The sequence below is a fragment of the Ailuropoda melanoleuca genome, chromosome 6, assembly GCF_002007445.2.
Source record: "Ailuropoda melanoleuca isolate Jingjing chromosome 6, ASM200744v2, whole genome shotgun sequence".
NCBI lineage: Eukaryota > Metazoa > Chordata > Mammalia > Carnivora > Ursidae > Ailuropoda > Ailuropoda melanoleuca.
The window spans coordinates 16,644,271-16,657,545 of NC_048223.1; the positions used below are offsets into that span (position 1 = coordinate 16,644,271).

The window sequence follows — 13,275 nt, forward strand, 5'->3', positions numbered from 1 at the left end:
GAGACTGAAGAAAGAGAAATTAGGGAATCCATCCCATTTACAATAGCACCAAAAATCATACGTTATCTTGGAATTAACTTAACCAGAGACGTAAAGGATCTATATTCTAGAAACTACAAATCACTCTTGAAAGACATTGAAGAAGACACAAAAAGATGGAAAAATATTCCATGCTCATGGATCGGAAGAATTAACATAGTTAAAATGTCCATGCTACCCAGAGCTATCTATACTTTCAATGCTATCCTGATCAAAATACCAATGACATTTTTCAAAGAACTGGAACAAACAGCCCTTAAATTTGTGTGGAACCAGAAAAGGCCAAGGAATTGTTGAAAAGGAAAAACAAAGCTGGGGGCATCACAATGCTGGGTTTCAAGTTGTACTACAAAGCTGTGATCTGATTTACATTCTTAAAGACCATTTTGGCAGCTGTATAGAGAATAAACTAGTGGGAGGCCAGAGACTAGCCAGAGGCAGGTGTAACACTTTAGGTGAGGTGAGGACTGGCTGCTTAGCCTTGGGCAGCTGGGGTGTTCTGTGAGTGGCCTGGGAGTGGATTCTCAGAACCCAATTTATAGATGACAATTTGGGACTTGCAAAAGTTAGAGGACTTGTCTAATGTCATACAGCCAATGGAGGAAGCCTGGACTCAGCCTCAGATCTTATTCTGTATCTCTTGATTTCTCACTATACTATGCAGATTTCTTGCTTTGTATTTATCGTGTAGAAAACAAAATTAAGAAGATACATCTAATTGCATGATCCCTGGTAGGATGAAAATTTCTAAGACAGACAAAAGGGAAAATAAATTTTTATTTTATAAATGGTTCTGGTTGCTCCTATTTAATCAGTTGTAAAACTCAATTTAAAACTCAAGCAAAATTCATAGTTAAATTGGTGTGATAATTATTACCAAAATATTTAATGAGAAAGGACAAATTTATAAAAATGCAACAAAGCAAATAGCATAAGTATTGTGTTGCTTCCCTCAATCAAATGAAAATGATTATTTTAAACAACAGGGAGGAAGAAAATTATTAACGTTAAAGTGAGAAAATGTTACGCATTTCTGACTTTAGGATCTGAATTAATAGGATCCTATTAAAAAGCCCCCAGAAAACTTAACAGGATCGAATAAATCTTGACAACGGAAGAGGTATATGTAAATATATATAAATTTGGGCCTATTTGTGTTTTTTCTGTGTATTCTACTCAAAATTAGAAAAGTAGAATTGTGTTTATTCCATTAGTACATTACACGCCTTTGTCTAATGCACCTAATTTTTCATAGGCCATTCGACTAAAAATAATTTCATATCTTCCCAAGAGAAAATTAAACAAAATAGGAATATATTAATCTAAGACTGTAACTAGAGAGATGAAAATAGAGATAGCTATATGTGTAATTTATCAATGTTGACATAGAACAATCTACCTGAAGGTATGCTCTGAAATCCCAGGCCTCCAGGGAAAGAGCACGTTTTACTGTCACCATTCCTCCCGGTGTCTGAAGGTTTTATTTCCGTGACAATAACAACTGAAAATCAACCTGCCCTAAAGCATTGATTGCATTTGCTGATGCTACAGCTCTCCAAGGACTGTTTTTCTGAAAAGCGAAAGAGTAATACAAAATAATTTATCAGACAATTTGCATCTTATTTGGGAGTCCTCGGTGGTGAAAACTGCTATGCCTAGCAAATGCTGGAGCCAAGCGTTTGGGTGATTGATCCAGGAACTCCCAAGTTCTTTGGGGGTAAATCCATAAGTAAATGAATACACTTCACCACACAATTATCCCCACAGGAGGCCCCTCAAACAATTTCAAGATCTTGCATCCACCTACTTAGCACATAAAATAATGTCCATTAAAGCATAAAAGTGTATCATCTCAGTGAGACTGCAGCTTTTATGGCTGTTACAATAACACTGGCGACATCATTTCTGCTTACTAATGATTTCACACCCATGAAATTCAAATAGAGTAGGTTTTCTACCTTAGAGCGCCATATTCATGAAAGGAGATCCTGCTGCTTCATTATCCTTTACACCAGTTTATTAAAAATTGTTTAACAGGGCAGTACAAATGGAGAAATTATTCATGATATCCAGGAATACTTAATGCTGGCTTCCAGTGTCTCACTTCATGCCTATAAATATAGTTCTCAGAGAGTGGTCCAGGGGCCCCGGGGGTCCCCCAGACCCTTTCAGGGGAGTCTAAAATCTAAATTACCTTCATAACAGTACTAAGACCTTATCTGCCTTTTTTTTTTTTAAAGATTTTATTTNATATAGTTCTCAGAGAGTGGTCCAGGGGCCCCGGGGGTCCCCCAGACCCTTTCAGGGGAATCTAAAATCTAAATTACCTTCATAACAGTACTAAGACCTTATCTGCCTTTTTTTTTTTTAAAGATTTTATTTATTTGACAGAGAGGCAGCCAGTGAGAGAGGGAACACAAGCAGGGGGAGTGGGAGAGGAAGAAGCAGGCTCCCAACAGAGGAGCCTGATGTGAGGCTCAATCCCAGCGCCGGGATCATGCCCTGAGCCTAAGGCAGACGTTTAACAACTGCACTACCCAGGCGCCCCTTATCTGCCTTTTTTGCTTTCATCCTCTCATGAGTGCATGGTGGAGTTTTCCAGACACTATATGACATGTGATGTCATGATAAATCTAAATGCAAAGCAGATTATGAGAATCCAGCTGCCTTCTATTAAGCCAGTTACTTTTTAAAAAAATGTAAAACAATGCCACTCTTTTCAATAATTTTTTTTAATTTTGGAAAACATAATCAATTTTCATAATATGCAACAACATGGATGAACCTTGAAGATATTACACTAAGTGAAATAAACCAGTCACAGAAAGACAAACACTGCATGATTTCACTCACATGAGGTATCTAAAATACTCAAATTCATAGAATCAAAGAGTGGAATGGTGGTTGCCAAGAGCTGGAGCAAGGAAGAAATGGGGAGTTATTAATCAATGAGCATGAAGATTTAGCTATGCAAGATAAGTTCTAGAGATCTGCTGCATAACAGTGCACCTGCAATCAACAATACTATAGTACAGTGAGACATCCAAAAAGGCAGATGTCATGTTAATTGTCCTTACAACAATGAAGCAAAATTTTAAAAAATTAAAATTAAAGACTAGCTGTACTGTCAGGGTGCCCCTAAGAGGAGTGCCCCAGGACCCCATAGCTTGTACCCACCTTTACCTGTCCTGCCAGGGTGCCCTCAGTGCTTAGAACCCTGGGTCCCCCTGACCTGCACCTACTTCAGTTTTAGCTATCCTTCCAGTGTACCCTCTGTGCATAGAACCATGGGACTCCCCCAACCTACACCCACTTCAGCTTAAGCTATCTTACCAGGGCACCCACTGCATGGAGAATCTTGAGACCCTCCCCCCCAGCCCACACCAGCCAGTTCTAGCCAGCCAGTGAAATTCACCAAATACACATAGGGGACAACCATATACAAGACCATTTCTTCAAGTTGAGGAGTAGTTTTTCCACCTAATCCAGAGAAACAAATAGAAAGTCAAGCAAAATGGGGAGACAAAGGAATATGCACCAAAACAAAGGCCAAGACAAAACCTCAGAAAAAGAACTAAATGAAACAGAGATAAGCCTGATAAAAAATTAAAGGAATAATCATAAAGATACTCACCAGGCTGGAGAAAAGATTGGAAGAACTCAGTGAGACCTTCAATAAGGAGATAGAAAATATAAAAAAGAACCAATCAGAGCCAGAAAATACAATAACTGAAATAAAAAACACACTAGAGGGAATCAACCAGTAGATTGGCAAATGCAGAAGAACATATCAGAGATCTGGAAAACAGGGTGATTGAAAGCACCCAAGCTGAAAGCAAAATGAGAAAAGAATTTAAAAATGAAGATAGGTTAAGGGATCTCTTGGACAATATCAAGCAAACAAACATTCCATTATAGGGGTCCCAGAAGAAGACAGAGTGAAAGGAACAGAAAAATTATTTGAAGAAACAATAGCTGAAAACTTCCCTAACTCAGGAAAGGAAACAGACATCCAGGTTCAAGAAACACAGAGTTCCAAATAAGATGAACCCAAGGAAGCCCATACCATGACACATGATAATTGAAATGTCAAAGTTTAAAGGTAGATTTTGAAAGCAGAGAGAAACAAAAGTTTCATCAAAGAAAACCCTATTATGCTATCAGCTCATTTTTCAGCAGAAACTTTGCAGGCCAGCAGAGAGTGGCATGATATATTCATAGGAAAATATCCATGACCAAGAATACTCTATCTGGCAAGGTTATCATTCAGATTTGAGGAGAGATAAAGAGTTCCCCAGACAAAAAGAAAGTTAAAGAAGTTTATCAGCACTAAACCAGCCTTATAAGAATGATTAAAGGGACTTCTTTCAGTGGAAAAGAAACAGCCATAATTAGACATAAGAAAATTATAAATAAAAAATGTAAAATATGAGAGCATACACATAAAATGTGGAGGAGGAAGTAAAAAAAGGGTTTTTTTTTTTAAGAATGTGTTTAAACTTAAATAACTATCAACTTAATATAGACTGTTATATACTTAGGATGTTATACATGAACCTCATGGTAATCACAAACCAGAAACTTATAATAGATACACAAAAAATAAAGAGAAAGAAAGCCAAACATTACACTACAGAAACTCATCAACCACAAAGAGAGAAAGAGAAGAAAAAAAGGAACAGAGAAGAACCACAGAAACAACCAGAAAACAAGTAACAAAATGACAATAAGTACATACCTATCAATAATTACTTTAAATGTAAATGGACTAAATGCTCCAATCAAAAACCACAGAGTGGTGGAATGGATAAAAAAACAAGACCCATCTATATGCTGCCTAAAAGAGATGCACCTCAAACCTAAAGACACATACAGATTGAAAGTGAAGAGACGGAAAAACATTTACCATGCAAATGGAAGCAAATAAAAAGCCAGGGTAGCAATACTTATACCTGACAAAATAATAAAACAAAAACTGTAACAAGGGACAAAAAAGGGCATTACATAATGATAAAGGGATCAATCCATCAAGAGGATGTAACAATTGTAAATGTCTATGGACCAACGCTGGAGCACCTAAATACATAAAGTCAATAGTAATGGACATAAAGAGAGAAATTGATGGTAACAAAATAATAGTAGGGGGCTCTAACACCCCATATCTAGGCAGAAAATCAAATAAGTGTCTTTGAATGACCCATTAGATCAGACGGGCATAACATATATACATATCTACGACATGCCATTCAAAAACAACAATGCATATTCTTTTCAAGAGCAAATAGAACATTATCCAGAGTAGATCACAAGTTAGGCCACAAAACAAGTCTCAATAAATTTTTTAAAAAATGAAATTATACCATGTATCTTTTCTGACCACAAGGATATGAAATTAGAAATCAGTCACAAGAAAAAAACTGCAACACACACAAGCACGTGGAGGCTAAACAACATGATAAACAACCAATGAGTCAACAAAGAAATAAAAAAATATATGGAAGTAAATGAAAATAAAAATACATGGTCCAAAATCTTCGGGACACAGCAAAAGCAGTTCTAAGAGGGAAACATAGAGTGACACAGGCCTACCTTGAAAACAAGAAAAAACTCAAATAAGCAATCTAACCTTACACCTAATGAGACTAGCAAAAAAAGAACAAACAAAACCCAAGGTGAGTGGAAGGAAGGAAATAATAAAAATCAGAGCAGAAATAAAAGACACAGAGACTAAAAAAATACAATAGAAAAAAATCAGTGAAACCATGGAGCTGTTTCTTTGAAAAGATAAACAAAATTGATAAATCCTAAGCCAGACTCATCAAGAAAAAAAAAGGATCCAAATAAATGAAATCAGAAGTGAAGGAGAAGTAACAACTGACATGACAGAAATACAAAAGATTATAAGAGACTACTACGAAAAAAAACAAAACAGTAAAAACACAAATAAGCAAACAAATAAATTTAGGAACTCAGGAATGAAGAAGCAATGGTAAAAAAGTTTGATAGGTTCGCTGAAGCCTTTAATTTGAGTTAAAATTCCAAAAAAATCTCCTTATTTTAAAGAATAAGGATCCAGGAATTACAGTTTAAGAACAAATGTAGTTAATATGAAATTACAAACTTTAACAATGTAAAAACAAGATAGAGCTAAAATTGGGAGGTAAGTCACGTTGGAAAAGCCTTACTGTTTTGACTTCCTCATTAGGAAGAACAGGAATTCAACAAATAATTATCTAAAGTGACACACATAGATGATAAATGCCATAATGACTCTAGATTTCACACACTTTTTATGATCATTTTTATCCTTAAAGAATTATTCTAGTAACTAATATCTTTTTTTAAAGACTTATTTATTTATTTTAGAGAGAAAGCGAAAGCACCTGTGCAAGTGGGGGGAGGGGCAGAGGGAGAGAAAGAATCTCAAGCGGCTCCACACTGAGCATGGAGACTGACGCCGGGCTTTATCCCAGGACCCTGAGACTATGACCTGAGCCGAAACCAAGAGTTGGATGCTTAACCAACTGAGCCACTCAGGCGCCCCAGTAACTAATATCTTCTGTGGTAAAGAAACATTTATCTGAAGTTCGGCAATCACTCGATTTCTGTTTTTCGTTTGATAATTTCAAGTAAAATTACGGTTAATACCTAGGGGAAAAAATACCACATTGCTTTTCTATTGCTGCTTTAACAAATTATGGCTAATGTAGTGGCTTACATAATACAAGTTTATTATCTTACAGTTCTAGAGGTTAATCCAAAATGGTTTGAAGGGGGTTAAAATCAAGGTATCATCTGGGCTGCATTCCTTCTGGAGGCTCTACAAGCCTTCTTTTTTTAGTTTCTAGAGGCTGCCTGCATTCTTTGGCTTGTTGCACACACAACACCTCCCCTCCACCCCCAGCTTTCCTCATTTTCAAATCCAGCAATGTCAAGTCAAGTGCTAATACTATTATGTCTCTGGTTTTCTCTTCTGCCCTCCCTGTTGCACTTTTAAGGACCTTTGTAATTATATTGAGCCCACCCAGATAACCCAGGATCATCTCCCTGTTTTAAAGTCATTAGATTTGCAACTTCAATTCCCTTTTGTCATGTAAAGTAACATATTAAAAAATTCCGTGGATTAGAAGATGGGTATCTTTGCGAAGCCATTATCCTACCTATCACAAACACTTACAATATTGGTAAAAATACGACTTTTTAAAAAAAGTGTTAGGGATAGTTTTTCAATTAATGGTACTGGAAAAATTCCTGAAGATTCCTATTTGAGATAACCTCTTTATTCCTCTCTATTCTTCAGAATTATACCCATTTTTCCCCCAAAATTATTGGTGATCACCTTAATGTAGACATACCTCTTATTTCCTGATTCTATATTTCCTGGTATTAATAACATGCTTTCCAAAGTGGTTGGCAGAATACCTTGAATTTAGCAGATCCTCAGTAAATATTTGTTGATTTATATATTAATACAGAAAATACAGAAAGTTCAATAAAAACACAAAGCAGTACATCATCAAGAGCAGGAGAGACATAAAGTGATAGAGTTGAGGAGTGAGAAAAAGCACACTAGTTTACATTGGCTGTGTAAGCTTTTAACATCAACAAACATTAGTAATACAGTAGTAAAAAAAATTTCCATAATTATTAAGCATTCCAGCAACTGTTCTGAGTGTTTTAAATATGTAATTTTATTTACTCCTCATAACCATGCTATGGCATAGATACTATTCATTCCCATCTTACAGATGAAGAAACTGAGGCACAAGGTTTAAGTAATTTGACCCAGTTATATAGTTAGTGATTGATAAATCCAGAACTCAAACCTAGAAAGCCTGACTATGTAACTTGATCTCTTGATTACTAGTTGAAAACTGGATGAAAGAGTTTGTGTTTCTAAGAGTAAAGGAAGTATATTAGTTTCCTAGGGCTGGTATAACAAAGTACCACAAAGTTGGTGGCTGAAAACAAGGGAAATTTATTTTCTCCCAATGTGGGAGGTCATAAGTCTGAAATCAAGGTACCAGCAGGGTTGGTTCCTTCTGGAGGCTCAAAAAGAGTGCCTGTTGCATGCCTCTTCTGCTGGATTTTGGCAATCCTTGGTGCTCCTTGGCTCGTAGATGCATCACTGCAATCTCTGCCTCTGTCCTCCCATAGTCTTCTCAGTGTATTTGTCTTGTTTTCTCTTCAAAGGACTTGTCATTTGATTTAGGGCCTATCATAATCCAGAGTAATCTCATGTATGATCCTTATCTTAATTACATCTATAAAGAATTTCAGTCCAAATAAGATCACATTCTGAGGTTCCAAGTGGACATATTTTTGGGGGGGCCATGATTCAACCCACTTTAGGAAGTAACTAAAGGCTTCTGGGTAGAAGAAAACTTCACTATAGGTTTATAAGAGTAGAACCAAGCCTGTTTTGCTTACTACTGTATTCTGCATTCTCTTTTCCCAGCAGAGTGGGCACCCAATAAATATTTGTGGAAGGTTGACTGTTCATGAAAATGGTGTTCAGGGGATGCTTTGCTGAAGGATGTGAAAGGAAATTTCCTAGGAGCAGGCAGATCAATTAGGATACAAAAGAAAAAGGGTATAATGGTGCCTACAAAGGTATAAGGATAATGGCAGTGGGAAATTTCTAAAAGGAAGAGTTCCAGAATTCCTAAAAAGAAGCTCAGACAGAAGAGATTTTTTTTTTTTTTTGTAGTTTTGAAGAGATTGCTACAGAACCGGGCAATGCAACAGCTTTTGAAGCTCACAGAGGCAAACTGCCACTCGAGAAAAGAAAGTCTATTTTAATAAATCTTTCAGAGGAAAAAGAAATACCACTGGCAATTTTTTGATCATTGTAAAGAACATAAAATCTCAGTTACATAGGAACTGAAGTAAATGGACATTGTTTAGGCCACACAAGCATCATGGAGATGGTAACTCACACAGCATGCTTCCATAAACCAGGCTGTAATAAAAAGACCATTGCCCAACAACACACAAGAGGCAACCCACACCAGCTGGCATCCCAGGCCAGTTCTTTCCTGGTCCAACTATCAGACCTCTGTCTCCTTGTGTAACCCTAACTCAGGTTTTGCCTTGCTCCACAGATGTCACTAATGACTTAACTATTTCACCTAACACTTCATCTGGAATTAAATTCTATCCCCTCTTCAGTCTTCTGTAGTCTGCTGGTTTGAACACTTCTAATTCATTAATAGGATCAACTGTTTTCCAATAAACGCGATTCATGTCCTTCACTGGTTGGGAGGGAGCTGTTATTAGATAAAGTCTGAAAGACCTCTGAGGCTTTCATTTGCCATACATTTTGTCAGAGCCACTATAATGGTATCTCCCTGCTGGCCCCTGATACAATCTGGAGGTAGGACTATGACCAACACCTGTACTAATTTTTTCTATTTAGCAGAGAGCTGTCACAGCATAGAGGAGAAACTTCTGGGCTGAAATAAATATGGATTTGAGGCTGGGTCCCAGTTCAACAATACCTCTTTCATCCTTACCTCCTTGTCCTCACCTGTAAAAAAGAGTCATTAATACGTGTTGTCAAGTATTTGAGAATTTTTAGCAAATCAATCCTTCCTTCTCAAGAAATGGAAAATGAGAGGGGCTCCTGGGTGGCACCGCGGTTAAGCGTCTGCCTTCGGCTCAGGGTGTGATCCCGGCGTTATGGGATCGAGCCCCACATCAGGCCTCCTGTGCTGTGAGCCTGCTTCTTTCTCTCCCACTCTCCCTGCTTGTGTTCCCTCTCTCACTGGCTGTCTCTATCTCTGTCAAGTAAATAAATAAAATCTTTAAAAAAAAAAAAAAGAAATGGAAAATGAGGAACACAAAATTTTTTGTGAGTTTGAGTTTTAGATAGCTGAAATGTAAGCTCAATATCTAATAATTGTAGTGATTACTGAAACAGACTTCCCACCAGAATAACCTGCAGAACTTTAAAAAAAAAATTAAGTGTGCAGATTTTTTCCTGGAACAGTGCTGCCCAAAAGGACTTTCTGCAATGATGAAATGTTCTAGAAGAATGCTATCCAACACTGTAACAACTAACCACATGGGAATCTTAAGCATTCCGCCCCCCTCCCCAGTTCTATTGCAGTCTAACTGACATATAACATTATATTAGTTTAAGCACTTGAAATGTGACTAACGTGACTGACGAAAGGATTTTTAAATTTCATTTAATTTTTATTAATTAAAATTTGAATTCAAATAACCATCTGTGATTTAATGGCTATCAAACTGGACAGCATAATTCTAGACAAATTGTTCTTAGTATGTGCTCCTCAAACCAGCTGCAGCATCACCAAGAAACTTGTTAGAAATGCAAATTCTTGGGCGTCATCCCAGACCTACTGAGTCACAAGCTTTGGGGGTGGGGCTCCTTGCCAGTGGTGTGCTGGTAAAGGTTTAACAACTGGCTCTGGAGGAAAGCTCTGATTAGCAGCATTTGCCAGTTCCCCTGGTGCAAGCACTCACTCACTCACAGCTGATTTCAAGCTACCCAGGTGCTGTCACTGAACACGAGACGGGAAGATGTGTGCAATAGGGTCCGTGAGTCAGTGTAAGCTGGCTCCTGCGTCCCGCTGAGCCCAGCAATCTGTTTCAACAAACCCTCCACGTATGTAGAACCGCTGACGTAGGCCTTCTGAATCAAAGTCTAAGACGACAGAGGCTATGGTGTTCATGTTTTTTAAATTCCCGTCAGGGATCCCGATAAGCAGCCCAATTGAAAAACCCGGACTCAGAATACATACAAGCAAAGTCACCTTGAAGAGGCAGTGGCCAGTTCAGCCTCCTGTGTTTACGGTATCCTGACTGAGACTATGAAGACCTGCTCTCTCCTGAGCACGGACAAACCTGAGCCATGGCCCCTCAGACTGGCGGGTCACACCGAGCCTGCCTTCCCTTAGAGTCGCTATTCCAAACCTTCTCCCCTCTTGATAGGATTAATGACATCACAGGCATAACCAACTCATGGGGCAGATCCAAGACAAACAACACTAGCCTTCTAACCACAACTCCCACTTAAAAAAAAAAAAAGGATTGAGAATTATATTATTAGGATAACCTAGAATTTGCTCCAATTAATTCTTATTTCAAGAAAATCTCTTATAGATACCCGAAGGCACCTTATAGTTTGTAGCATACGGTAGTCAAAAAATACTGTTTTCAACAAGCCATTATATTCTTCTTTAAGATAAATATAGCCTGTCTACCAGATTTGTGGTAAGAATCGAATGATTTGATTATGCACATAAAATCATATCTGGAATATTCTAATTCCATGTGCAGCCCTAAGGGAGGCAAAATAATACATTCGAAATGAGTACAGACTTTCCCCATCTTAGAAATCTGTTCAGCCTGCTGAAATTTCTTTATATTCTTTATATTCTAACTAAAGGGAAAATAGAAAAAATTTTCAGAGCAGTTTGTCTAAAACCAGGAGGTCATTATACATACAGTCTCCAAGGTAAGAGCATAGAACAAATCCTTGTGTCTCAGAAAAACTTCCTAATTTCATTATAAACCCAGAGCAGAGAGTTCTATTAAAATAATTGCATGTATTACCTGAGTATTTCCATTGCAAAAGTCATAGTTATGCCTACCAAGCTCTTTATTTTCATCTGAATTTGGCCTAAATCCCAAATGAGACTACAGTGGAAAACTAATGTATATTCTTGCCCTTATTATGCTCCTTAGTACAAAACATATTTACATTTATAATGTATTTAGGGAAAATAGCTGGAAATTTTAGCTGCCAATTTATGGGATGGCTGGCAAAGGAGCATCTTTTAACGAACTTTGTTCCGGATCCTACTTCTGGGTGTAACAGTGGCATTCCTGACGCACCAAAAGAGGGCACACAATCTCTGGGAATTTGGCTTGGGTTCTGTGGGCTGTCCACGGTCTTGACAAAGAAGATAATTTTTTTTTTGATGCTAAACTAATTGGTCCAGATGGGCATAATTAAACTATAATTTGACAGGAGGAACTAACCAGCCTGAGCAATTTTATATTTCTCATAAATACAAAAACTAGAGCAAATAAAAGTATTATATTCCAAATCATACGTAATTAATCTGGTGAAGGTGTTTTTAAGCTTTAATCAGAAGGTCTCCTGGGTAGTTAAAAACTGAAATATTTATCACCAATTCAGAGGTATTACGTGGAACTTGAGAAAATATTGCAACTTGCTTTGACGTTGTATCTTTTTTTTAGTGAGAGATGGCTATGCACTTTCTGGTTCATGCACTGTGCAAAGTTCTTTGCTTACCATCTAATTTATTCCTCCCTTAACCCCCGAAAATTGGGTATTATTATTCCCATTATGCAGATGAGAAATTTTGAGGCTTGCCAATAATTTTTTTTGCCCCAGTTCACACAGCTGGTTAATGGCTAGAAGTGGGAAAGAGACCAAGTCTGTCTCCCAATCTCTTTCAGGTACACCAGCGGCTTCGAGTCTAGTGGATTTTTGTGACATGTCTATGGATATTCCAGAAGTTTTAGTCATTCTTCCTTTGCATATACTGGAGGTAAGTTTACCCTGAGTTAGAGAAAAGTACTGAATTATAGATTGTTTATTCAAATACTACTTTATTCATCTCAAGCATATGGGATGACTTGCCTCATTGGAGGCGTGGGGCATTTATGGAGGGGTGTCTGTCCATAATTATGGAGGGATGTCCTTCCAAGAACCTACTGATTAGCTGCAAAGCATGCAGTGAGCTGACAGCCTCTGGCGGCAGCATTTGAGCATCTGTTGAGCAGGAAGGGATAGTAGGACACAGTATTTCTGCCCAGTGCAGGGTTCCTCTATGGACAATCTTTGATCCAGAACTCTCCACTGGGTTGACCAAGGCTGTCTCGGGGCTACAGTGAGGTCTGAGGTTCTTCCTACCCACTCCTCCTTCCTTCCTCCTCACCTCTCACAGGTGTCAGACCTGCATCACAGGCTGGAGACTCTCTCTGTCTACTCCTGATCTCACTCTCATTTTTCTTTCAACAGAAATTACCCTCAATACATCTCCTACACTTCTCTGTCTTAGTGTCTGCTTCCCAGAGGACCCAGCCAATAAAACCACTAAAGAGATATTTTCACATACAGGCTCTACCAACCCTGTTCTAAGAGTAATCCACCAACCGGCATTTGCTCATGATCTGTCTCAGGTAAAGTGCTGTCATGGATTCCATGGGGAGACTAAGCTGATGCAAACAAAAGAG

At 38.0% G+C, this 13,275-nt stretch overlaps 1 protein-coding gene across 11 annotated transcripts in view; it reads right to left on the reverse strand.

Moving 5' to 3' along the window:
• The window catches only part of NEK11 (NIMA related kinase 11), a 231,332-nt gene that overhangs the window by 109,829 nt on the left and 108,228 nt on the right, over positions 1-13,275 (reverse strand). The window contains exon 13 of one of the 11 annotated variants that reach the window (XM_034662015.1): positions 3,474-3,709. The exons of the other annotated variants lie outside the window; for them this stretch is intronic. Within the exon in view, the coding sequence (XP_034517906.1) occupies positions 3,495-3,709 (215 nt within the window). The 3' untranslated portion in view covers positions 3,474-3,494. Of the gene's footprint in view, positions 1-3,473; positions 3,710-13,275 lie in introns of those variants that run through there. 11 annotated transcript variants of the gene reach the window in all.